General features: G+C 35.5%; 1 protein-coding gene across 2 annotated transcripts in view; it reads left to right on the forward strand.

Moving 5' to 3' along the window:
- DZIP3 (DAZ interacting zinc finger protein 3) overlaps positions 1–26,936 on the forward strand; it is a 120,791-nt gene that overhangs the window by 76,366 nt on the left and 17,489 nt on the right. For both annotated transcript variants that reach the window (XR_012474072.1, XM_074214440.1), the window contains exons 16-24: positions 4,339–4,364; positions 9,621–9,789; positions 11,758–11,865; positions 12,224–12,351; positions 19,655–19,723; positions 21,262–21,358; positions 23,601–23,704; positions 25,082–25,169; positions 26,511–26,618. Coding sequence is in view for 1 of the 2 variants with exons in the window: in XM_074214440.1 (XP_074070541.1) it covers positions 4,339–4,364; positions 9,621–9,789; positions 11,758–11,865; positions 12,224–12,351; positions 19,655–19,723; positions 21,262–21,358; positions 23,601–23,704; positions 25,082–25,169; positions 26,511–26,618 (897 nt within the window). In the remaining variant the exon portion in view is untranslated. The remainder of the gene's footprint in view (positions 1–4,338; positions 4,365–9,620; positions 9,790–11,757; positions 11,866–12,223; positions 12,352–19,654; positions 19,724–21,261; positions 21,359–23,600; positions 23,705–25,081; positions 25,170–26,510; positions 26,619–26,936) is intronic.

Raw genomic sequence — 26,936 nt, forward strand, 5'->3', positions numbered from 1 at the left:
CCGCTGCGGACGGGAGGACGCGGAAAGAGAGAAGAGCCGCAGTGGCGGGAGCTTCGTGGGCGCCTTGCAAGGGCGGCAGGAGGCCGGGGACGGACCCCGGGCCAGGCCCCGGGCCGCCAGCCCCTCCGCAGCCCCGGGAGCGTGCCGAGCCCCAAGAGCTCACCCGCCGCTGAGGGCGGCCTGCCGCGGCCCGGGCCGCCCTTACAGCGCTCCTCCGCCGCCCGTCCGGTCCCCGAGCCCAGAGGAGACCTGTAACAAAGCAGAAGTAAGAGCCCAGGCCTGCCCTGAAAGACATTCCAAACGATTTCCATGATTTGCGGTCGTGGCAGTGTGTTCCAAAAACAAAACAGTACATTAAAGAGTACAGTAACCCAAAACGGAGACCTGAATCTTCCCATTAATAAACATGTAGTGATCGAACAGTACTGGGGACTGATTAAAGGCAGGGAGGAGGAAGGAGGAGAACTGGCAAATGTGCCCAGTGGGTCGGATGGCCCTTGCGTTTTTAAGTTTGAGCTTTCCTCCCATGGTCAAATAATTCACGCTAGAATTAACATTCACATGGTCGTTTTAGCTTTTATGGGCAATCATGTAGAATGGCCAGCTTCTCAAGTTGAGCCACTTAAAACTTGGATCAGGAACCTTGAAAATAAAACCCTCCAGCTGGCTAAATCTTCCATCTTCCCTGTTAGACTGACGCAGTTTGGGCAGATAGGTACATTACAGTGTCGTTTTGCTGTAGGTCAATACACCAGAATAGACTTGATTTAAAAAAACAACCTTTGCCAGACTAAAGGAAGGATTGTTTATAAGAAAAACGCCAGTAAAAGCTTATGGATGGGGGCGGCTAGGTGGCATAGTGGACAAAGCACCGGCCCTGGAGTCAGGAGTACCTGGGTTCAAGTCCGGTCTCAGACACTTAATAATTACCTAGCTGTGTGGCCTTGGGCAAGCCACTTAACATCGTTTGCCTTGCAAAAACCTAAAAGAAAAAAAGCTTATGGGAATCTTTAATTATGGAAAGAAGAAAAAGATTAAGATACAGTTTAAAAACTTTCGTTTCTATCTGAATCTTTTGCTGCCATAATTCAGTTTTTAAATGTAAAAAGAGTAGTACATTGTTATGTTTGGGGATGGGAAGTATTGGCAAGGCATTTTGAAGTTTATTTTTTGCTTTTTAAAGAAAAAATCCTGGAAGTTTCTAGAATTGCAAAATCTTTCATCATTTTGCAGAATAATTACTATGTGAATTATCAGATTACACTTCAGTTTCTCCCTAAATCTTTTGATGCTATCCACTATGATTTTTATGCATTAAAAGCACATTTCAGTGTGTTAAACTTGATACTCATTCATCTCTTCAATAAGACCCATTTTCAAAAAATAATCTTCAAGAAACTTGTTTTAAAAATGAAAATTGATATCAATATCATTTTATGCTTTTAAAAAATACTCTAATTTGGAATGTACAAAATTATATATAACCAGGTAAATGGAACATAGACTACAGCATATCTTTGAAAATCAATTTTTTTGTTAATTATCTCTTTGAGTTACTTTTCAATTTCAAGAAGTTAAATACTTCATTGCTTCCATTTTCATTTTATGGTTTGCTTGACTTCCAAAAAATGACATTCCTTCTAAAGTCTTGGAAGACATGTACTCACTATATAAGATGCAATACTTGTTCTTAAACATAGGCACAAATTGGCATAACATAAATTTCACCATGAAAGTAGATCTATTAATTGAAGAAATATATCAGAATAATAGATCACATAGGAGGTTCTTTTGCCAACATCTATTATTATGTTATTTATATTGCCTTCTGGCAAAAATGTTTTGTATGTGATTGATATTTAGAGCTTGGTACAAATTTTTCCTATTAATTAGGTTGTATTTCAACTCTAAAACAGATTAAAAAGTTTAAAATATACCATTTTGTATTTGAAATCAGGATGATATTTTTTCACTTGAGTGTGGAAAAGTGCTTGATGTACATGAAGTTTCATTAGGTGATAAATTTTGGGAAGTATGGAGTGTATATATTTTGCAAGAGTACTGAGAATCCTAATGCCTCCCATTTCTACTGAACACTATTGAAAGTACTTGAAGATTTCTTAAAAACCAAACCACAATCAAAAAAAATGTTCTCATTCTGTGTGGTTAAATATTCTCAAAAGTTTGGAAGGCAACTCTTTAGGAAATGACAGAATGAAAAATAATTTTTAAATCTAGAGTTTATGAAACCAGACATTTAGATGAACTATCTTGCTCTTAAAGAAAGCAATGTGCCAAAAGTTTAAATTATTGCAATATGTTGAATAACATAAATTGCATATTAAACATAATTGCTGAGCCAGTATTACTGTAAAACAAGATGGAAATTACTAAAGTTCTAAATTGAGATTGAATATGCAATGTCTAAATATGCAATCTCAAATTTTGGAGGTGTCACAAAAGTCTAAATATTTTTTTAAGATCACTGCTTTCAAAAATGCCAATTTAAAAAATATTGCATATTTCATAATTTTCATAAGAGATATTATTTTATGATTGATTCAGAAGGATAAATATTATTTTAATCCTAACTGCATTTCAAAGAATGTGAATTATGAATATGATAATGGCATCACACTGCCAGCAATAGTTAGTATTACTGAATACTAATAATGAACAGTCTTCTGATCCAGGAATAGCTTTTAGATTCTAAACTAAAATTATTGTTAGGGTAGTAATCACAAATTTGATTTCTTTTAATACATAAAGAATGTTTTTATAAACATCCTTTTTATTAATAATTATAGCATAGTAAATGTGTAATTGCTGCTACTGCAAAGTATTTTAAACTTTATGCCCACAAATCATGAAAAAGATTTTGTGTTAGGTGTACATGCTGGATTAAAGAAATTTTATAGTTGTGATGGAGTGCCATGAAATTAATACTTGCCATCAGGTTGCTATAGTTTTCACTTTTCTGTCTGTATGTTTCAAACTAGGTGTGTGCCATTTGTACTTGAGCACACCACAGAATGAGATTTTTTCAAATCCACTGATTTTATTTTCTTACATATTTTTGGAAAATAATTGTATAAAACCTTATGTATTTGCTTCTAGATACAATGCAAAGACAACAATTTCCCCAAACAACAAAAAAAATTGAAGCCAATTTTAAAATAAAATAGTTGCTTTTATTGAGTTAAACTGTAAATTATAAGTAAAATTGTTAAACTAATTTGGCTAAAATTTTTTTCAATTGCTGTTATACTTTTTGTATCATTATTTAGTGTATCAAAACTATTTCATAATTCCTTTAAAATTAGTTAATTCTAAATCCTTGGATTAAGATTTTTCTTTTGGAAAGTTTCTTTCTACTAAAGCAGATAGACTATCGATAGATTACAGTCAAACTGATGATCCTACTTGGACATATCCCACTTGCACATTTTTTGCACATGTCATTTTACCTTCAAAAAGCAGACCTAAGATGCAGTGCTATTAAATAGTTTCCTATGGGGTCACTATTTATTCTATTATCTAGAAAAATACAGATTACACCTAATGTCATTGATCATACAGACCAAGATATTCATACTGCGGGATTACATGCAATAAAAAAAGAATTTAAACCTATAAATGCTCCCAAAAAAACAACTTTTAAAAAAGTTCGTTCAGAATTTTAGGGTTTCCATTTTTAAGAGATGCTATGAAGATTGCTATTTTTAGAAGCATGATGGTTCACTTTGATAAAGGATCAAATTGGAAAATGAATAAAATTTATTCTTGCCTAGAAATCAATTGTTACATGCCTATACATTTCTAAATGGAGGAAATATATATCAAAAATACTTATAAATGTTTATTATGACTGCTTTATGCAGAGACATTTCAGTTATTTTTGTTCTTTGATTCCACTTGAATTCACTGTGAGTCCTCAGATCAAAACCCTCTTCACTGACTTCCACTCTAGTTATTTTGAATCTTCATAATAGGATGACTGACTTTCTTTTCTATCTGCAGTCCTTGTGTACAATCCTTAGCACATAGTAGGTGTTTATTCCTTTATTCAGTTATTACAAGTGTAGGGTAATGTTTCATACCCATTCTCTGAGAGCAGTGTAGGCAGTTTTGAAAAGCTAAATCTTAACATGTACCCTACTTGTTATAAACAGAACAATTAGACTGTTCTTCGGAATTAATTCTCATGTGTAAGGTAAAGAGTTTAAAAACAAAACAAAACACTCCAGATCAACCTCTCAAGTTTTATATGTAGATAGACCATTATTTGATGCAGACATAGTTGAAGATCTTCTGCTAATTCTTTGTGCTCTTTTTCAGAATAAAGAGATGAATAAAGAGCATGGGTAAGTGTCAGCTTCTTCATTGTTTTTAAATGTATGTGAAGAATGCCAGCCAATGTCCCACAGCTGTGGAGATTGGAAGTATTTTCACTAAGGGCAGAGGAGAGAGTGGCTCAGTCTTTGTAACTCTTCTGTTTTTATAACCTTTTCACTAAGGCTAGAAAGAGGATAGATTATCATTATTGTAGAAGAATGGAATTGCTAACACTTTTCTTTGTATCCACTAAAGAACTGTCTAATCCAGATTGCTTACATTCAAGTACTAACTTTGGTTCAGAATCCAGTTCAGAATAATTCACTTCTACCCAGTGAGAACTTAGTGATCAGCTACCTCTGGGACTACCACTAGAGTAGAAGTCGAGGGCAGGAACAAGATATGACTTTTGTCTTTGAGAGTGAATCCTTGTCATAAAATATAGTAGCCAATTCTCAATATCACTCCTAAGTGCTTTTTTTCTGCATATCTATCCCCTTTGCAATAGAGAGAACTTTATTCCCATAGTTGACAAAAGAATTTTTGTTTTAGCTGGAAAGGTAGGTATGATGTAGAGAATAGAGCATTGAACTAGAAACCAAGAAATCTGAATTCTAGTCCTAGTTTCACCCCTTGTTAGGTAGCCTCAAGTAAGTTGTATAATATCCCTGAGCCTTAGTTTCTCCATCCATAAAAATAAATAAATGGTCTACATCCTTCATGGGGTAATTGTGAGAATTAAATTTTAAAAATGGTGTGAAATTGCTATAAAATTATAGAAATGTAAAATATTATTATTTGGATTCTATTATTATTAATATTAATTATTGAGGGATAATTTTTAATATGAAGAAATCCTGATAATGTAATTATCTAAAAATTATCATTTCCATATCTTCCCATTAGAAATATTACACCTAGACTTTAGTATGTGTGTGTGTGTGTGTGTGTGTGTGTGTGTATTGCATAATTATATACAGTTATATACTGCATAGTTAACATTAATAGTAGTGACTTACTTTTGACTTTGGTGGAAATTTTGTAAGCTGAAGGTTTGTAATTTTTGAGTAGTAGTGTGTTCACCACTGAGCAATTTGGTGAATAGAGAGTCAAATGACTCATCTTCACAAGGGGTATTGATTCTTATAGAAAATGAAAAATACTAGTTTAGACTTGGTGGCAAAGTTTTATTCAGGTTTTGTCTATACAACTGGACAAATGTCTGACAAGTTTAAATGTAATCATTCACTTGGTTATTTTGCCTTATTTAATACCCAATAATGAGCTTTACTGAATTTGTTGTTGAATTTTCTGAAATGTCTACAGAATGTTCTTTTGTACATGCTTTAGAAATGTCAAATGAAAAAGTTGGTAAGCATAATTAAAAAATTATTAAATAATCTACAAGTAATTAGCATGACTATATTAGGACTTAGTTGCCTAAGTACCTAAAAAAGAGAAGACTTAGGAGAGAACATGATTACTGTCTTCAAATATTTGAAGCATTGTAATGTTCTATGGAAGAGGAATCAGACTTAATTTTGCTTGGTCCTGGAAGTTTTGTACTATTCTGTACCTCTTCTTCAGTTTAATCAGTCTCTCAGTCACAGAGATGGAAATCCCTTGGGTCACGTCTCATAACCTTGTATCCCTAGAAAGGCAGATTTTTGCTCACTATAAGGGGATTCTGCCTAATAATTAAAGTTGTCCAAAATAGAATAACTCTCTTTTGAAGGATTGAGTTCTTTGGGTTTGGAAATCAAGATTGGACTCTTTAAAAATTAGTATTTTATTTTTTCCAATTACATATAAACACAATTTTAAATATTCATTTTTTAAATAAAATTTTGAGTACAGATTTTCTCCCTCTCTTCTTTCCTCTTCTCTACCTAAGATGGTAAGCAATTACATATGTATAGTCATGTAAAACATAATAAGATTGTTATAGAGAAGAATGTATCTTTTGAGGATTAGATTTTTAGCATGACTGAGACTGGTTTCCGCTCTTGAGACTGGGTTTGTACATGTTGTCAGAAATAACTTTTCTTTCTGCTCATTAGCAGGATCAGATCAATTAATAGCAGGGGAACACCCATATTGTAGAATTTTTAAAAAGAAGCAAACTACAGAATCTCATAGAGGAATAAGAGAACATGACTCTGAAGGACATTGAAGGAAAAGTAATAAAGCATTTAGCTTGAAATATTAGGTTTGTAGGGATTTTTTTCCATTAATGTTGAATTGGGAATTCTGTTTGGTTTGTTACTATTGTTAAAGTCATATTTCATTGGTCTCTCAATGATTTCTGTCACTGGAATTTTGGATGCTACCAAGATTTTTTTAATGTCTTATTAAAGAAGACCCATTTTCATTAGCTGTTTGTAATTCTCTGTAATGTTAACTTGGAACTTAATAGTGAAATTTTAGTGATGCAGTTTTTATTTTTCCATTTTTTTATTCTAAGGGATAATCTTGAAATTAATCATTTAAAAAATTCATGAATAATTCCTAGTGAAGTTAGCTTTAAATTTAAATGTAAGCAAAAACCTAATTTTGATTGCTAATAGAGACTCAACCAAATTCTTAGTAATTCCTTTTAAAGTAACACTAGAATGCAGTGTGATATAGTGTGAAGACCACTGAGATTAATAATTAGAAATTGTGCTTTCAAGTCTTGTCTCTTTGGCTAACTAGGTGGCCCGAGAACATTAGCCCAGTTACTTTCCCTCCCTTCTTGTCTTACTGTCTTTGTACCTTCTCTTCTACCCTTTCTTCCTTCCCTTTTCCCCACCATTTCTCCTCTTTTGCTTCCCTTTTTCTTTCCCCCTTTTCCTTCCCCTCTCCCTCCCTTTCCCCTTTTTTCTTCTTTGCCTCATTTCATTTATCCATCTATAATTTCATAAGTATTTATTAAATATTAAGTTCTGAGGAACAGATGAAGTGGAATTAAAACAATGCCTAATTTTATTGAAGCATGTAGCAAAATCATTCAGCAAGCATGTATGAAGTGCCTCTTCTGTGACAAGAGAGCCTCACCATGCTTAGGGAGCTCATGGCCCAATGGGGAAGACCAAGGTAATTAGATACAAAGAAGAGAGATCTTGAGCGAACTGAAGAGAATCAACAATAGGGAAGGCACTAGCATTAAGGAGAATTGGGAAAAACTTTTTGTAGGTCAAATTTAGTCAGAAATTGAAGGGTACTAGGCAGCCATGGGGTACAGTCAGGGAAACTGCATGGCATTGGGAGAGGCCAGTATCACTGGATTGCAGAGGATGTGAGACAGAGTATAAGGGATAAGAAGACTGGGAAGGTAGGAGAGAACTGGAGCTGAAATGTTCAGACCTGCAGTTGAGGAAGCTTAGTGTGACTTCTAAATTGGAGAATGGATTGGAATGGGGAGAGACTTAAGGTAGCTCCCTACCAACAAAAAGGTTAATGCAGTAGTCCAAAAACCTGGACTCGGATGGAGGCTGTACTAGTGCTGTTATTAAGGCAGAAATGACAGAACTTGTTGACTGATTGGATATGGGGGAATAAAAGAGTGAAAAGTCAAGGATGACACTTAGGTTTTGAGCCTAGGTGACTGGGAAGGTCCTCTCCACAATAATAGGAAGTTAGTAAGAGGTGGGCACTTGGGGGAAAGATAAAAAGTTTGGCTTGACATATTATGTTTAAGATGTCTATGGGACATCCAGTTAGAGATATCCAAAGAACTGTTGGAAATATGTGATTGAAAGTCAGGAGAGAGGTTTTATTTGAGAATCATTAACAGAGATGATAACTAACTCTGGGAACTGGAAGGAATCACCAAGTGAAGTAGTATAGAAGGAGTAGAAAAGAAGGCCCAGGACAGAGAACTGGGGGTCACTCACTTTTAGCAGCAGGTATGTGTTGAAGATAAAGCAAAGGAGACTGAGAAGTATTGGTCAGCTCAATGAGAAGCAAACTAGGCTGGAGTAGTGTCACAGACACCTAGAGAGAAAAAAGTACTAAGGAGGAGATGATGATTGACTGCCAAAGACTGCAGAGAGGTCCAAAAGGATAAGGATTGAGAATGTAGCAAGGGTGTTAGTTGCCAAATTTGATATCTGAGGGAGAAGTAAGTGACCAGGGCATCAAGGAAGTTTTCATGAAGAAAGTGTCATTTGAGATGGACTTTAAAGAAAGTGGAGGAATTCAGCTATTAAGAAGAAAGAGGGAGAACATTCCAGGTACTGGGAATAGTTTGAACAGAAGCACAGAAACAGAAAAGAACTGTGTCATGGGGCAGAAATTAGTCCAGTTGGACAGATATGTATAATGTATAATAGAGAGGAACTGATAAAAGTTATCCTGGAAAAGTTGGGTGATTTTGAATTGTAGAGGTTTAAATAACAGACAAAGAAATTTGGATTTTACTTGGTAGGTAGTAGGGAACAAATGCAAAGAGATTTTTTTCTTTTTAGTATTTTCTCTTGGTATGAGATCTTGTCATAACCTTTATTGAGCTGCCATGTTTGAGGTTCTGTTTTGGGTTCAGTTAAAAGAAAGCTGTTTGGAGAAGGATGGTAGATGACAATCACAAGGATGGGGAGTCAGTGCTAGAAGCTCATTGCATGTACTTAAAAAGAGTACTTATTCATGGTGGAGGATGGATAATCTTGGAGCAGAAATGGGGAATGAAGAATATGTATGGACACTTTTCTTCCTGACCTTATGAGTTGAATCAGGAATGAAATGTGACTTCCAGTTGAAAGGATTGAAAGAGATAAATTGTACTCAGGGAAGAGTCAGGTTTCTGTTAAAGTGAGGGGCAGTAGGAAGAATGATTAAAAGTTCAAGGATGTAAGGGTGTTTGTTGAAGAGTGAAGTGGGGATTCAAAGGCTATAGTGCAAGGTCTTATAGATGAAACTGGGCTGGAATGCTTCTGGAGAAGTGGAAAGTTAATTAGGAATGTAGATTTGGGAGGAATTAGTAGAGGAAGATCTCTGGAGATTTAAGGTGGTGAGAGTGTATTACAATACAAGGATTAGGGAACCACTGCATTAAGAGATAAAGTTTGTACTATGTTTAGAATTTGGGATATTGAGGTTTTAGAATGTGCCTATAGGAAAGCTTTGCCTCAAGTTGGTTTTCTGAACATTTTTCATAATGGCTGAACCATTATATGTACTGGTGTGCCAATCTTCCCCAGCCCCTATTCTATCTCTTAGAGATATCATACAGTACAATGAGCAGGACTGTTTGGATGAAAATTATTCATGTAATTTAAAGAAAATCACCTTGCATTATTTCTCCATAGTCCAAATGTCCCCAGAAAAGAAGACCAGGCAGAAAAAATTAAAGAATTAAATTCACAGCCAAGTAATGAACCTGAGGGAAAAAACCCATGTCATCTCCAGTGTGATGCTGCAGCTGACAGAGAGTCCAATAACCCAGCTCGGTCAGATACTTCAAACTTTCCAGATCAGGTAAGATGGACTGGGCCAGTGCTGTCTGTTTGTGTAAGAACATGGCTCTACCTCTGTCCTTGTGAAAGAAAGTTTTTAAAAAATATCAACAATAGTCAGCTTAACTACTTCAAATCAAGAAGACAACCCCCCAGGGCATTACATAGTTTTTAAAATCCCCTTACTATATTTTGAATGCCAGGAGATTTCATCCTTTTGACTTACAGATGTTTATTTTGAGTTGTCTAGTCACATGTATTCTAATAAAGGTTCAGAATTTCTCCTAGATGATAACATAGGGGTTCACAGGCAGAGGGTTACAATTTTTAAACCTAGCCTGGGGTAATGTAGGCCAGTTCAATTCAACAGGTAGTTATTTTTATGGCACATAAATGCCTTCCTCATTGAAACCTCCAATCTTCATCTCCCCCCAACTCCCCCAACTCTGGGAAACATTTAGCTCAGATAACCTAGACTGTATTTGTCAATAAAAGAGACTAGGAACAATCTTCTGGACTTTAGAAACAAATCCTCCTTTTTCCAAATGGTTGTACATTACTTTAGGAAGAAGCAATTAGAAATTAATTGTTAAAAAAAGTTTCTGCTGTTAAACTTCCCATTAAAAGGAAAAACAGGTTGGATCCCAGTGGTACAAATATTATTAAAAGGAAGGGATCTGTAAAAAGAGATCATTTTTCCAATTTGTATGGCGTATTTTTAATCTGTTTAAGACAACATGTAGTATTGTGTGGAAAGGTGACATAAATCATGCTAGACATAGAGTCAGAGGATTTAGTTCTCCAGTTGGCTCCTTACAGCTGCCTGTATGACTTAAGAAAGTCATTTATATCAGGGCCTCAGTTTCTTCATTCCTAAAATGAAGGGGATTCTGAGGTCCTTATCCTTGCTTGGCAACTGTCTCAGCTTTTAATGAAATTTCTTAAATTGTGTATGGTTTGCACTTCAGCAGATAGGAAGATTTATGTTAACAAATGTCTTAATTAAGCAGAGTAGATGATAATATTAATAAATAACTGTAAGCATTTTTTCCTCAAAGGCAGTATGGGAATCTCTGCCAAGGATAATTGAGGACTCATTATGCTTTAGATTTTCTATTAATAACCAGAGTATTGGTTATTAATAATGAGGTATTTGTGGATATGGATACATTGATATAATCTTGCAAAGATCACAATTAACAGATGTGGATACATTGATATAATCTTGCAAAGATCACAATTAACAGATGTAACTATAATGATTTCCTGACTGGTAGTGACCCATCCACCTAATTGTCATACTTTTCTTTCCTTTTCAATTATGAGAACAGGATAAACCTTTTAAAAGACAGAATATCATTGCCAGCCTTGAGGATTAAATAATGGTTCTCTTGTCTTTAGTGACATGAAATTTTTATGCTTCCCATTCAACAGCCACAACAAACATAAAATCATATCTGTGCATCAGAGTACCTCTGGTTGACCCAGCAATGATTCACTTCATTTTTAGGCTTCCCTGTAAAGAACTTAAGAATCCCTTTCTACAGTATTGTGTGATGATCTATTATGAATAACGTATCAGCAATATAGTTCTCCAGGACAATTATGTAGAACTTCTGTTGAAAAATGCTGTCCCTCTCCAGAGAAAGAACTGGTAGAACCTAAAATGCAGATCACAGATACTTTTATTTTATTCTTGTGGTGGTTTTTTTGGTCTGTTTTTCTTTCACAGAATGACTTATAAGGAAATGTGTTTTGCATAACTACACATGTATAACCTAAGTTAATTGCTTCTCTTCTCAACAGAAGGGAAGGAAGGGAGAGAATTTAGAACTCACAATTTGGGGGGGGAAATGTTAAAAATGGTTTTTACATGTAATTGGATGAAAAATAAAATATTAAATAAGAAAAAAAGAATCTTGTTCTGGGGTAGGAGAAGCATAGTTTCAGCAGAACCAAAGCTCAGGGACACATTTCTTTTCCCTCTTAGGGCTCAAGGAACAAAGCAACTGCAAAACATGTAACAAATCAGGAAGAAACCTGGGAGCTTCAGCATCAACAGCAGCTGCTGCTCTTGGAAGCACAGAAGCATTGTGCAGTGAGCATCATTTCTTTTAATCTATTCACTTTAATTCTGAGAAGAATCAGAGACCTCACCTTCAAGTTACTTAAGCTTGTTGAGTTTTCTTATTTTTAAAGTCTGGATAATGCCTCTAAGAACCTATGTGAAAGGCTCAGATATGATATTGCCAGTAAATATTTTGTTAACTTTTCTTAGAAACAAAGATTGTTGTTTTCATTATTGAATAGATTATAACTTGTTGTTGATTATACATTATTATAATATCATCAATTATTAGTAGTAGTGCTATTATTTCAAACAACACATGCCATCTCTTTCTTTTCTTGGTTTCCTAAATAGCATTAACTAAGGTATGCTACTTTTTCTTTAACAGAACTTTAAACGTGAAGCAGAAATAACGATTTTCCATTTGCAACAGAAGCTTGAACAGATTAAAGAGAAAGATAAAATCATTGCTGATCTTAACCAACAAGTTTCTTCTGGAAACCACAAGATTTCCAAGTAAGTGCGAAGCTTTGACCGGGTCACTGAATAGAAGCTTGACTGCAGTTCAGTGCCAGACAGGCTCTGGGACAGAACTGTGTCCTCCCCTAGGTGGCACTGTGGCTCCACATGTTAGTAATGCTGCCACCAGCTCTGGTATCTCTTGAAAGCGAAAATGATCACAGACTGCCTTGATAGCTGGAGGTGGAGCTCACAGTCACTGATCACTCTATGCATCTGGTTTTTCATGTGCCAGGGCAAGCATAGTGATAATAGTTTTATTTATGGGGGCTAATTAGTTTTCAGGTCATGGCTCCCCTTTGTTTTATGACTTGATTGTAGATTGATTTTCTGTGTCATTTTACCTGGAAACAGCTAAGTGGCTAAGTAGATAGAGTGCCTGGAGTCAGGGACACCCGAGTTCAAACCTGATCTTAGAAACTCACTAACTCTGTGACCCTGGGCAAGTCACACAAACCTTTGTTTGCCTTAATCCACTGAAAAAGGAAATGGTAAAACATTCCAGGATATTCACCAAGAAAATCCCATACTATTGTCCATGGGGTCACATAGAGTCAGAACTGTGATTCATAGTGCTTAGACCAAGAGATTGAATCAAAATCAAATTCAGGAAGAGCTGCTACTTCCTATCCCCTTGCCCTAACTTCCTTGAATTCATACTATCCTCAGTCTCTCTTCAACATTTTTGACCTGTGGCTTTCTACAGCAAGCAAAATGCACCATCCTTTCATACTTGCAACATCTAAAAGCAAACAAAAAACTTAGTCAATTAATTAAATTATAGACCATTAATTATCACAAAATACATGCTTATAGATGTGAATTTGAGAACTATTGACCTTTCTAGAGTCATAAAGAATTGAAGCAAAGCCTTTAGAAAAATAAGCTGTGTGGATCTACTTCTGCTTCCTTGAGTTAGTGTGTCAGTGAGCTCTTCTTTGTAATTTAAACAAAATAAAGCAAAACCAGTGAAGCAAAACCAAACCCCTGAGCAGTATATCTGAAATATATGTAATGTTTTGTATCTCTAGTCCTCCATCTCTCCCAGGAAAGAAGGATACATTTTCTCATTTTTTTTTCTCTGGACTAATACTGAATGTTGCAATTATACATTGTTCATTTTTGACTTCATTTGTCTCAGTGTAGTCATTATATCTGTTTTTCCTGGTTCTACTTAATTAAGTCAGTATTAACTCCTACAAACTTCTCATGCCTCTCTGAATTCCTTATATTGTTTGATTCTTATTTTACAATAATTATTCCATTGCATTGATAGGACAGTTTTTTCAGTCATTCTCTAAAAGATGAGCACCCACTTTGTTTCCAACTTTTTACTCCCACAAAAAATGCTGCTCTTTGGTGTTTCATATCTTTTTTCCCCACCTGCTTGAGGAATATAGAAACTCTACACTAAAGGATGGCACAGTTTTTCAATTTTTCTTACTGAATTTCAAACCATTTTGCAGAAGACTTGGAATAATATGTAGCTTCAGTAATAGAGTTTCAGTCTTCTGGCAGCACCTCCACTTGTGATTGTTTCTTTTTTTGCATCTTTGTAGGGCAAGAAGACCTTTTATATAACATTTATGTGACTTCTGTGTTATTGGGAGGAAGGTTGAGGAAGGTAAATGAAACTTGAAATTTTTCTCTTACATTGTTCTCTCAGATTTTTCTCTCACCTTCTCTCAGGTTATGGGAAGTAGGAGTTTGTCACATTGTTCAAATGGCTACTTTTTGGTTGTTGAGCCTCTGAGATCAGAGAGATGCAATAGACCAAACTAGTCAAGTCCAAAAGGAGTATTGAACTTGGCAGTGTATTTATTATCTTTTAGACCCTCTAAATTGGCAGCATTAATCTAGTTAAATTTTTAGTATTTCATTTGGAATAAGTACTACTAGCTAGGGCTTGATCTTTTTGTTTGAATCCATAGTTAGTCATAGACATCTGGAAAGGTAGTCACTAAAGGTCTTAGAGATTGTTCTAGGATCCTAGGTTGTAATGGAAATTACCAAGAAAGACACACACACACACACACATACACACTCTCCTTTGTGTTGTTTATCACTGGATAATTTTTTTATCCTGTATAATCCTTTAAAACAGAGCTTGTTAAACTTTAATCCTGTGAACTTTTCAGAATATTTTTGATGCATAAAATGAAATGCATAGGATTAGAAAGGTAACTAATAGGGGCAGCTAGGTGGCACAACAGGTAGAGTACCAGCCCTAGAGTAAGGAGGACCTGAGTTCAAAATCAACCTCAGATACTTAATAATTGCCTAGCTGTGTGATCTTGGACAAATCACTTAACCCATTGCCTTGCAAAAATCAAAAGCAAAAAAAGAAAAATAAGAAAGAAAACCAATTATATCAAGTTATCAAGATATTAAAAAATCAAGTTCATAGATCCATTTTAAAGAATCCTCACTTTAAAACATGATCTAGGGCTGACCTAATGATGTTCTATTGAAATCTACAACAGAATCCATTAAAAGGATGTATCTATTTTCTTTCGTCCAATAGATTCATTTAAAAATATCTGTTTTGTTTGTCATGTTTGAGATACTATGCTTGACCCTCAGGGGATTCAAAAGATGAATACTTGTACAGATTTACAATCCTGTAACTCAGGTTAAGGAGATGTACAGATAACTACAAAACAAAGGACTAACTGGACAAGTGTCCTAGGGATATAATAGTAAATGTGTGCATAAGGAAGAGACCTGAGAGATCATCTGTAATTGGAACAGTCAGGAAAGGATCAATGGAAATGATAGCTCTTGAGTGAGCCTTTGGAGGAAGAATTTTGGAACAAAGAGATGGGAAAGGGTGGGAAAGAGTAGGAAAGTGCAAGTTGTGTAGGAATGTCTAAAATAGAAAATTTGTGAATGTAGAAATTAGTGGGAAAGGATGAACTTCCCTGGGACTAATGGATTTTAACCAAAGGAAAGGCAACAGTATTATGGATAAAAGTATTTTTTTTTTAATTGGAAAGAGTACTAGATTTGGTACCAGAGTATATCTAGGTTCAGATCCTGACTCTGTTTCTATCTGGTTATCTTCTGGTAAATCACTTGATATCCCTGGCTTTCAGTTTCTTTGTCCACAAAATGAAGAGATTGGTGGACTAGGTGATTTTTGTCATTTTTTTCTAGCTCTAAATTTTAAGATCTACTGAATATGCACTCATAGTATATGCCCATATTACAGAGACACTACCAAGGAAGTAGAATACAAATTTTCTTCCCTCAAGGAGTCTCTAGTTTAATCAGATGAAGCCCTGGGTGGTGAAATGATTTGAGTGAAAGGTCACTCTACTGACTCTCTTAGGCTGCAACTTTCCACTCTAATCCAAGACTTACTAAATAAAATAAAATGGAAATGCCCCAGAGATTTCTTTACTTTCTTACTGCATTTTAGCCCTCTTCCCTAAATGGTAAAGCTTTTCTGATTATCTAAGAGGCCTTCTTCCTTTCTGCATTGAGTTCTCTGGTACAATGTCACAACCTTCTTTCTCATTCCTGAAAAGCTTTAGAGAAAGGTGGATTGACAGACTCAGAAATCTTGGATGAGGGAAGCCTGTCAAGCTTTAGTGTTCCTTGTGCTCTACTTTTTGAACTCTTGAGTTGCAGTGATTTCCACTAACCAAAATTCTGTGTATCTAGAGGGCCACCATGGATCAAATTTTCAGGAAAAATGGTCCTTGAGTCAAATTAATAGGACAAATGGAAAATTCAGGTATGAATAGGAATTTAGCTGTAGTTGGGAGAAGGGGTATTTAAGAATCAGTTAGCGGGCTTGGATGTGTCAGGCACTATGGTAGGGCCCTTGTCATACAAAGACAAAAATTGAAACTATGATTGTTCTACAGAAAGTTACATTTTGGGGCAACTAGGTGGCGCAGTGAATAGAGCAACGGCCTTGGAGTCAGGAATACCTGGGTTCAAATACCACCTCAGACACTTAATAATTACCTAGCCTTGTGGCCTTGGGCAAGCCACTTAACCCCATTGCCTTGAAAAAAAAAACCTAAAAAAAGTTACATTTTAACTGAGGGAGGCAACATGTGCATCTGAAATAAGTACTAGGTCAATTTTTTGGAAAAGCGAGACCTAATGCTTCATTTAGAAGGTGGTTTTTGAGCTAAGTTTTGAAGGAAAAAAGGATTTCTTAGAGGAAGAGGCAAGGCTAAATTATGTTTAGGTCTTGGGAATGCCCAGAGGCATGAAGACTGAGGTTTTGTGTGAGAAAGAGTTAAGGCCAATATGACTAGACTAATGGAGTATGAGAAGGGAAGCAACAAATAGTCTGGAGAAGTAGTTTGGAAACAAACATGCTGTGAAGAAGGAACTTTAAAGGTCAGAGAATTTCAGATTTGATCCTAGAGGCAATGGAAAACCACATGAGTTTATTCATTTGGGGAAACACAAATTGTATTGACAACTTTGTTGAGGAGATTGTGTTGGAGAACAGAGAATTGAAGTGAGGAGACCAATTTGCAGCTGAGAAGATAGGGCCTGAACTAGAGTGGTAGCCATTGAAATGAGAGATTTTTCTGTTTCTTTTTTTTTTTTTCCAAATATACATAAGGATAATTTTCAGCATTCATTTTTTTGGTAAGATTTTGAGTTCCACATTTTTCTCCCTCCCTTTCCTCCTCCCTCCCCAAGACAAGTAATCTGATGGAAATTATACATATATACAAGTAATCTGATGTATTTTCATTTTAGTCATGTTCTAAAAGAACAATCAAAACAAAAAGGGAAACTACAAGAAAGAAAAAACAAATTTAAAAAAGTAAAAATAGTGTCTTTTGGTCTGTATTCAGACTTCTTAGCTCTTTCTCTGAATGTGGATGACTTTTTTCCATCACAAGTCTTCAGAGATGTTATGAAGGTAGAAACAGCAAAGTTTAGCAATCGATTAAGTATATAGGGTGAGGGAGAGAGAAGAGTTGAGGATAATACTGAGGTTATGGTGAGATATTGTAAGTATGGTGGTATCTTCAACCAAAATAGGGAAGTTTGGAGAGAAGTGAGTTTGAAAGAAAGATAATGAGTTCTGTTTTTGACATATGAGTTCAAACTATTACCAATATGTCAAGTTTTAACTATCAAGCAGCTAGTTGGTGATATGGACCTCAGGGAGAGACAAGACCTGAATTTATAAATCTGTGAGACTCACATAATGATATCAAATCAGAGGAGCTGTTAAGGATACCAAATGAGAGAGTCTTAAAGAGAGGAGAGTATCTGCAATGCATGATGGGATTTATATCAAAGAACAAGTCACTTTTTAATCACTTTATGTTTTTATGTTCTGTTCTTGCAAACAAACTTTGAAAAATTTGACTGCATGTCATAAGTTTGGCCAGATTCTCCAGTATGTCCACCCAGGGTTCTTATATTTACTTGATGGACTTGACTGTAACTGGAGCATCAGTGCCATGGGGTTTTAGTTTTTAAATTTTTTTAACTTAATTAAAGTGTTTTTTAAACCTAATTTTTAAGTTAATTTTAAGTTTTAATTGAAAATTTTACTTGCCTACAACACTGTTCCTTTCAGACTCAACCTAATTTCCTCCAGATCCTGTATCTTGGCTAATTTGCATGACTCAATATAGTGTCTTGTTCCTGAAGGGCTTAAAGTCCTCAATCTGCATTAGGAACTTTGGAGCATTGGGAGACCCTATTTTTCATTTTACTAACACATGAACTGATGTCCAGAAAAGTGACAGGGAGCTGCTTGACTTGAGAATATAAGACAAGAACTATGCTTTTCCACCTAGTTGGCTATAGCACAATTTTTTTTTTCCTTCTGAGGAGTTTTGAAAAATGGAAGGGTAAAAAAATCATTTAAAAAACATCAGACATGCACGAGATGAGCAGAACCAGAAAAACACTGAACACCCTAATAGTAACATGGGGGCGATGATCAACCTTGATGGACAATGTGTAATAACTTGGGACTCTCTGAAATGGAGAATAACATCTGCATACAGAGAAAGAATTGTAGAGTTTGAACAAAGACCAAGTACTATTAATTTCAATTTAGAAAAAAAACCTGATACCTTATTGTCTAATCTTGCTGTCTCTTAAACTTTATGTTTCTTCCTTAAGGATATGATTTCTCTCTCATCACAATCAATTTGGATCAATGTATACCATAGAAACAATGTAAAGACTGGCAAATTGCCTTCTGTGGGGGGTGGGGGGAGGGAAGTAAGATTAGGGGAAAAATTGTAAAACCCAAAATAAATAAAATTTTTAAGTACAAAAAAAAGAAAAGAAACCTCAGACAGAAACCACAGCCATTTAAATTTCAAACTAAGAAAGTTGTCCCAAGTGGATATACTTTACTCCTTCTTGATGAACTACAAAGCCATTCCAGCTTTAATAATAATCATTTCTTGTAAATTAAAGCATCTCTGAGGTACCACTTCACACCTCACAGACTGTCCAATTTGACAAGAAAGGACAATGATCAATGTTGGAAGGGTTGTGGGAAATCTGGGACACTAACACATTGTTGGTGGAGCTGTGAACTCATCCAACCTTTCAGGAAAGCAATTTGGAATTATGCCTAAAGGGCAACAAAAATGTGCATACCCTTTGATCCAGCAATACCACTACTGGATCTGTATCCTGAAGAGATCATGAAATAGGGTAGAAAACATCACTTGTACAAAAATATTCATAACAGCTCTATTTGTGGTTGCAAAGAATTGGAAATTGAGTGAATGTCCATCGATTGGAGAATGGCTTAATAAACTGTGTTATATGTATGTGATGGAACACTATTGTTCTATTAGAAACCAGGATGGATGGGAATTCAGAGAGGCCTGGAAGAATTTGCATGAACTGATGCTGAGCAAGATGAGCAGAACCAGAAGAACATTGTACACCCTAACAGCAACATGGGGGTGATGATCATTCTTAATTAATGGACTTACTCATTCCATCAGTGCAACAATCAGGCACAATTTGGGGTTATCTGTGATGGAGAATACCATTTGTATCCAGAGAAAGAATTGTGGAATTTGAATAAAGACTAAAGACTATTACCTTTAATTAAAAAACAAACCCGTTAGACTTAATTTTTTTTCCCCCTTAAGGATATGATTTCTCCCTCATCACATTCAACTTAGATCCATGTATACCATGGAAACAATGTAAAGACTAATAGACTGCCTTCTGGGGGTGGGGGGAGCGAAGCAAGATTAGGGGGAAAAATTGTAAAATTCAAAATAAATTAAAAAAGAAATAATAATCATTTCTACTTTGGTAACATTATTTCTAGGTTACAGCAGGAAATCCACTCTAAAGACTTTGAAATAAGGAAGCTCAAAGATAAACTTGCTTCAGAAAGGTATATTTTATTACTTAATCTTTTTGCTGTACATGATTATAAAATTCTTTGAAACTTTATTCAAACTTTCAAGCACATCTATCCAAGATACAGATAGATGAAGTCATTTTAAGGGAGGTGACAGGATTGACTAATGTCCTTATGAACTTGTGCAGTGTGTTTAATTGATCCAGTCTCCATATGGACTTCGGAGGATGTGCAGACATTCTGTAACTGGTTCTAGTCTTCTAGAGTCCATATGGAGAGTTTATCAACTGACTTCATTACTTATGCTTGTAAGAACTGGGTTCTCACTTGCCAGTCCCAGTCCACCTGCATTACATTAGTGTATCCATTACCACACGGTCAAGTCAATTTAGTACTTTGATCCTTTTCAAAACTGGAAAAAAAAAGTATGTGATATGTATAGTTCTTCCAGAAAAACTTTTATTTATAAAAATAGGTAATGTTATATTTATATTTTGTTTTGGTATATATCTCTGATTTAAGCAATATATAGAGTACTCTAGGTGAGGGAATATTGTCTAACAATGTAGTTTAGCAATTTCCAGGCAACCTGGACATTGTAAACCATAGAATTGTCTGGTGGTAATGAGATGTTAATTGGTTTATTCAGGTTTACTCAAAACCAGTATGTGTCCAAGGTGATACAATGAAGGATTAATTTCTCTAGGTTGTATTTTAATATATCTGATTAAATATTTATATTTTATTCCAAATTTTTATATTTTATATTTTGATTTTCATTAAGAGAGCTAACGAGCCTAAGTATTTATTTTAAGATAGCATGAAGTAGATGCTTTCTGAAAGCTTGTCAAATAAAATATAAAATGTTTATACTATATAAGTACATTAATTATTCCAGGCTCCCATTAAATAAAGAAGAATTAGAGAGAAGATAAAATAAGCTCTTTTGATTGTGGTAGATCCTTGACCAACATATGAAGTAATAGTTCAACTTAAGAAAAAGTAGATAAAATGGTAACATTTTTACCTAAGATTGTCATTATGGATGTGTTTGTTTTGCTGATTAAAAAATTCTGAGCCGCCTCTGGGAAAGTAAAATGGAATGAGTTAATCTAAGTTCCTTCGAGCACACACACACACACACACACACATACACACACACACACACAGACAAACATACATATAAGGGGCTAAATAATAGCACTAAAATAATCAATATAAGCAATGGCGTAATGGAATTGAGAAGAGGGATAATCTTTTGTTGCTCCTGTCATTGAGTTGAAAAATACTTTAAAAATCAGGTGGTGTGGGAGATCATTTGCTTTCTGGGGAAATAACCTTTGAAATTGAGGAAAATTAAAACATTTGAAAATAATTACTAAGATCCTGGTAGTGAGTATCCAAATCCAATGATTGGTTTTGCTGCTGCTCCACCAGGGCCACTTCCTTCTCCTTAGTGAGGCCATCCTATAGTCAGCATGCAATTTTTGCCTCTGTCTCTAATGAAGTAACAACACTGAAAACTCTCCTTGAGGTTATCTTATTGACTCTTTAGTGTTTTCATATTTTAGATCTCAATGGGAAAAAGAGAAGAATAAACTGGAAGCCAAAGCTAAGAAGTGCTTGACTAAACTGAATGGAGAAACCAATCGAGCCATAATAGCAGAGGTAAAAAAAAAAAAAAAAAAAGCAGAGGAATAAAGAGACCTTGGTTTTTTGTTTGTTTGTTTGTTTTTTAACCACACAAATTTAATAATGAATGTCCTGCCCTTAATACAATACATAAAAACCACTTGGGGACCATAGCTCCAGCTCATGATTTCTGAGTAGTTTGCAGGCTCTTTGCCTTTTTAGTATTTGCTATTGAAGGCCATTTCTCAAAAAATAAAGTAAAACTTTACTCCAGTATTAATGTTTCTAGTAAATATTTTTCAAATTAATCCAAGTTATTTCTCTGTCATCACTTGACCTTGCAATAATGCAACATATAAAATTACAGATACAAACAGGGACCATTCCACATCAGCCTACTGGACAGAGCCCCCAGGGACAGTAACTTCTGGCTTGCTCCATCTTCCAGAGGAACTCTTACACTTCAGACCCAAATGAACAGAGCTCAGGGTAGCTTGACTTGCAGAAGGGCCATCAATAGCAATACCATAATAGAGATCTCTTAGAAGAAACATGGCACAGCATCCCAAACTTCAGAACAGGAGAAGGCCTCAAAAACTGTCAAACCTAGCCCTTATTCAAGGTGTTCTCCACTGTGCCCTACCTACCCAGTGAGCTCTTGACTGACGTCTAGTAAGAATTATTTGTGCCACCTCCAAGGCAGCCTATGTTCCTTTTTGGTGAGACTGTTAGAATTTTTTTTCCCTTGACATCAAACCTTTGACCTTTGCCTTTTGGCCATATGCAGCAATGTTGTTTCTGACTTTGGGACCAAACAGAACAAATTTAATTCCTGTTTCTCATGACAGCACCTTAAATACTTATAAACAACGGTGAGATCCTGAGTCTTCTGTAGGTGAGATATCCTCACTTCGACCAGTTTTTCATTAATTATTTTTATTATAGATTACCAAACTTGTTAGAGGGTAGGGATAGTGATTAGATTTATAATTTCATGAGTAAAGAAGACTCCCAGATACAGAAACTCATTCTACTAATGCAGCTCTTCACCTTCTCTGTAAATCTTAGTCCATGAGAGCTGATAGCACTGAATCCTTAGAGCACAGAGAAGGTCCCACAACCAGTATTTACTGTGTTCATTAGAAGCAGAACTTGAAGGGGAGGCTAGGTGGTGCAGTGGATAGAGCACCAGCCCTGGACTCAGTAGTACCTGAGTTCAAATCCTCCCCCAGACACTTAATAATTACCTAGCTGTGTGGCCTTGGGCAAGCCACTTAACCCCATTGCCTGGCAAAAACCTTAAAAAAAATAAGCAGAACTTGAGTTCAGGAGTCTTCTTGACTTTGAAACTTGCCACTTTGTCTGTTTAACCTGCTACCAAACTTGAATAATTCAGTAAAATTGTAATCATCATTCTCATACTTGTGAATTCTCTACCCAGGGGTAATCTTGGTAAAGATAAATCTGGCAAGATTTCTTGGGGTTTACAGGTCCCAGATCATTTTAGCTCTCCTTGATTGGACAGCAGTGAGTTTCAGGCTAATCCCACTTGATCATTGTTGAAATGGCTCTGCTTGCACTATTAATTGTGGTTGTTCCCATTTTGAACAGAAACACTTGAGTGTTCTTCCCTTCCCAGATTGATTTTTTTGACTATGTTAAAGAGGCTGTCCTTGCTTCTTTTCTTTTTTACTTGCTTTAATCAGTGAGAAAAACTCTCCCAGCTTTTTTTTTTTTAGAACTGGTCATTTTTGGCTTCTTTTTTTCACTTCTCTTTTACTTAACCTTAATGACTGAATGAGGTTTCTTCAGTCTAACTGACTTTAAAAAGCCTAGGTCTCCCATTGTATCTAGTGCCATCTCCAGTCCTGATCCAAATCAGTGGTACTGAAGAAGGCCTGTTATCTAGGCACTGGACCTAGAGTGATTTGGAGAAGCAAGTAAGGCTGATGATTTAGTACAGCAACCCCTCAATTAAATCCAAATGTCATGGCATCACTTCGCTGGTGTTGTTGTCATCTTTCAGAATGCAGAAACAACAATCATCCAAGAACTACATGATTTTAACTGTATTCTATAAACTCCACTTTGGAGTCCCTGTCAGGTGTCCATGATGGACAAGAAACCAAGCTTTTCTTCATGTTTTAAGGGTTGTATTTATTAGAGTATTAGAAGCAAAGACAAATAGTTAAATCTGTATTCTAGATGAATTCTAGATGACAGGTCAGATTTGAAAGTCAAGCTTTAGGTTCTTCTCTTTGAATGTCAAAAATTTTAGGTGGGGTTCCTGCAGAGCCGAAGAGATTTTGGCCTTTATCAGCTGGAACAGACTGAGAATGAGTGCCTGCTTCAGCTTAGGCGAGTGACCAACATGGCATTAAGGTAACCCTTTGCTCCCCTTCAGAGTTTCTTGACTTCAGACAATATCTAAAAAATGAGTGTGAGGTCTAATATATGTATTTTTATGTAGATGAGATTTATGTAGATAGAGTGAAGTGATTTTTTTGCCAGCAAGTAATTTAATTATTTACTTGTCTGAGTGTTGAGAAGTCTGCTAGTATGCAATAACTGACAGCCAAGAAATATAAGTATGGGCAGAAACATCAGGGACTCCCTTAGGATGACCAGGAGACTTCTCCCTTTTTCTACAGTGAAATAAATCAAGAACCTTCCATAGAAGCACTAGATATGCAAGGTGACTGATAATTGGAAAACTTCATTCTAAAGATTTTCTTTTAAGGCCCATGCTTGAAAACCTTCTGTCCCTTTTCTTGTCATTTAGAGGGTAACAACAATACCTAACATCATATTTGGAAGGCAGGTCCACACTGCTATAGGTGGTAGTTCATCTTTAGTTGCTGGAGAATAATTTCTTCCCCTTCAAAAGGATTTTCTAAAATTGAGACAGGATAGAAAGGGAAAAAAAGCTATTGAAATTGAGATCATGGTGGTTTCCATTAAGTGAATGCTTTTATTAATGACTTATACCTTAAAGAGGTAGCCAGGCTTCTTTTCTGCCTACTGGGAGTTGAGTGGTACTGAAGAAGGCCTGTTATCTAACTAATGCCATGGAGCCTTTGAAAGATAAGAAGAGAACTCTCCTCAAGTGATCAAAGACACCAAGGCTGCTTTTATATCTGTAAGGGGAAGTGATAGATTTGAACCACCTCCAGCTTTAATACCTGTGAGGCCTAGGCTGTGTGCTGGAAGTAGACTCTTAACCTGTTACTCACACCATCAGCCTGTGCTTCACAATCTGCTCAGTCATTGTTTAGCAAGGTCATTTCCCTCTAAGGCAGGCTCTTTCTTCACTTCTTTGCCTTCCACCATGTTGAAACAGTACCAAATGAAAAAGTATCTTGCCTAACTTGCCCTAAAGAAATTCTTGCTCTGAATTTAAACAGAACACCTTGGTTTTAAACAAAGTACCTTGGTTCCCTGGAAGCAGGTTAGTTTTGCTTTAGTAAAAGGCACCATATTTTGCATTCTTAGAGTGTAAAAAAAACCTTTCCAAGTAACTTTCTGTCCACCTGAAAAGGCTGACTGAAATGTTTAAAATGACAGTACTTGAAAACGTTGACAGTCTGTCCAATTGCCTCTGCGTCTTGTGTTCTCACCTGCATATCTTCAACATCAACATCATCATCATCATCATGCCTCAGACTGAAATAGTAATGTTTTCATCTCAGAACCAAGAGAAAGTTTTAGGGAAACTTAAATGATATTTGAAATGAGAGCACTCTTCTTTTACTGTTTCAGTAATCCAGAATCACTTCAGCTAAAAGCAGCTGTTGATAGTTGGGATGCCATTGTGACAGACATCAGGAACAAAATTGCCTTCTGTAAGGTAAGGACATTTTTGAAAAAAACTGCTTAATTCAAATACAGTGATCTTGATATAAAACTTGGATCCTTTAGAAATAGTTATTAGATGTATACAAGTGATATTGTGTATTATACTTACTAAATTATATTTCATTTAATGAATAATTTATCTGAGGAAGTAATGCTAGACACATGCAGATTTTCTTAAATTTTCATTTTTTCCTTAACTTCTAAGAAATGGTGAAGTAACATGCTATGTTTTACATCTTGCTTTTTAAAATTTAAATCTAACTTCAAAGTAATAAAGCAAAAATAAACAGCTTACTTGGTTTTTAATATTATTGTGAATAGATGGAAAATAAAATGAAAGCAAGTAAGCTTATTAGTTTCCAGACCTCAGTCATTCCATTCTTGTTTTGCAAAACTCATAGGAAACTTTTCATGGCTGAAAATGATAGTGGGCAAAAGCTGTGGCATGGGTGATTGGTGTTTTCATGAGAAGATAGAAATTAATAGCACTTCATAGTACACCTTTGGTTTTTTTTTTTTAAGAACTGACTTAGAACGAGCTTGGAACTTTAGTTTTTCTATGTTGTACCTTCCTCTACACTACTCCATTAGACAGTATTATCATTTACCAAGCAAAGCAAGGCTGCCTCAGTTCTCAAAAACTTATCTTTCAGGTTCACATCTTGCTACCTAGGTTTTCAGTTGGAAGGTAATTTTCTTTACAGTTTTGTCTTTTCCTATTGGGAACCTTCCTTGTGAGGCAAGTTCTTTGTAAATCCAAATGTACTATATAAATGTAAATTATAATCTAATGTTTTCCTTTAAGAGATCATATTTTTCCAGTTACATGAAGAATAATATAAACAAGAAATAGTGGAAAGAAGTCAAGAATATGTTAAACTGGGGCCAGCTAGGTGGCGCAGTGGATGGAGCACCAGCTCTGGAGTCAGGAGTACCCAAGTTCAAATCTGGCCTCAGACACTTAATAATTACCTAGCTGTGTGGCCTTGGGCAAGCCACTTAACACCATTGCCTTGCCAAAAAAAAAAACAACCCTAAAAAAAATGTTAAACTTCATGTGTTGAGTTCACATTTAAAAACTCATAAATACCTGGAGGTAGAGAGAGGGTAAGAGCTATGGATTTGGGCATGATATTAGTTAAAACATTTGAATTGATATTAAATCTTTTTTTACCTCTGACTAGTTGAATTTACTTTCAGAAATCAGTTTCTTAAATAGATTGCATTGGTCTACACATTATTTATAGTTTTACACTACATTTAAGAATGCAAACTAAATCAAAATTACTTTCAAATTCTGTTTATCCTGAACATACTTTTCTTCTTTCACTAGACAAAATACAGTGAACAAATTACTCTGGTGAAGAATGGTTGTCCTCTGAACTGCTTGCTTCCAGTACAGATTCCTCCACCACCACCACCACCCAGTCCTGATATAGTGGTAAAAATACTGGCATTTTAAAAGTCATCATCATCATCTTGATAAAACACTAATGCTATAAAATTATAAAAATTACAATAAATATATATATAATATATGATGTGTACTGTAGAATTGAAGATGCACATATTATGAATATTATGAAGAATTATATTCATATGCATTTAGATATGTTAAAGAATCTCTACCTTTAGAGACATAAGCCTATGCCACTAAATTTATAACAATGCATTAGATTATAATATATCTTTTAGAGAATTTCAAAAGATTCTGCTGCTGCTTCCCTCTCTTAATCTAACTTTATTCCTCTTGTTAGAA

This window comes from Macrotis lagotis, chromosome 1 (assembly GCF_037893015.1).
Source record: "Macrotis lagotis isolate mMagLag1 chromosome 1, bilby.v1.9.chrom.fasta, whole genome shotgun sequence".
Taxonomy (NCBI): domain Eukaryota; kingdom Metazoa; phylum Chordata; class Mammalia; order Peramelemorphia; family Peramelidae; genus Macrotis; species Macrotis lagotis.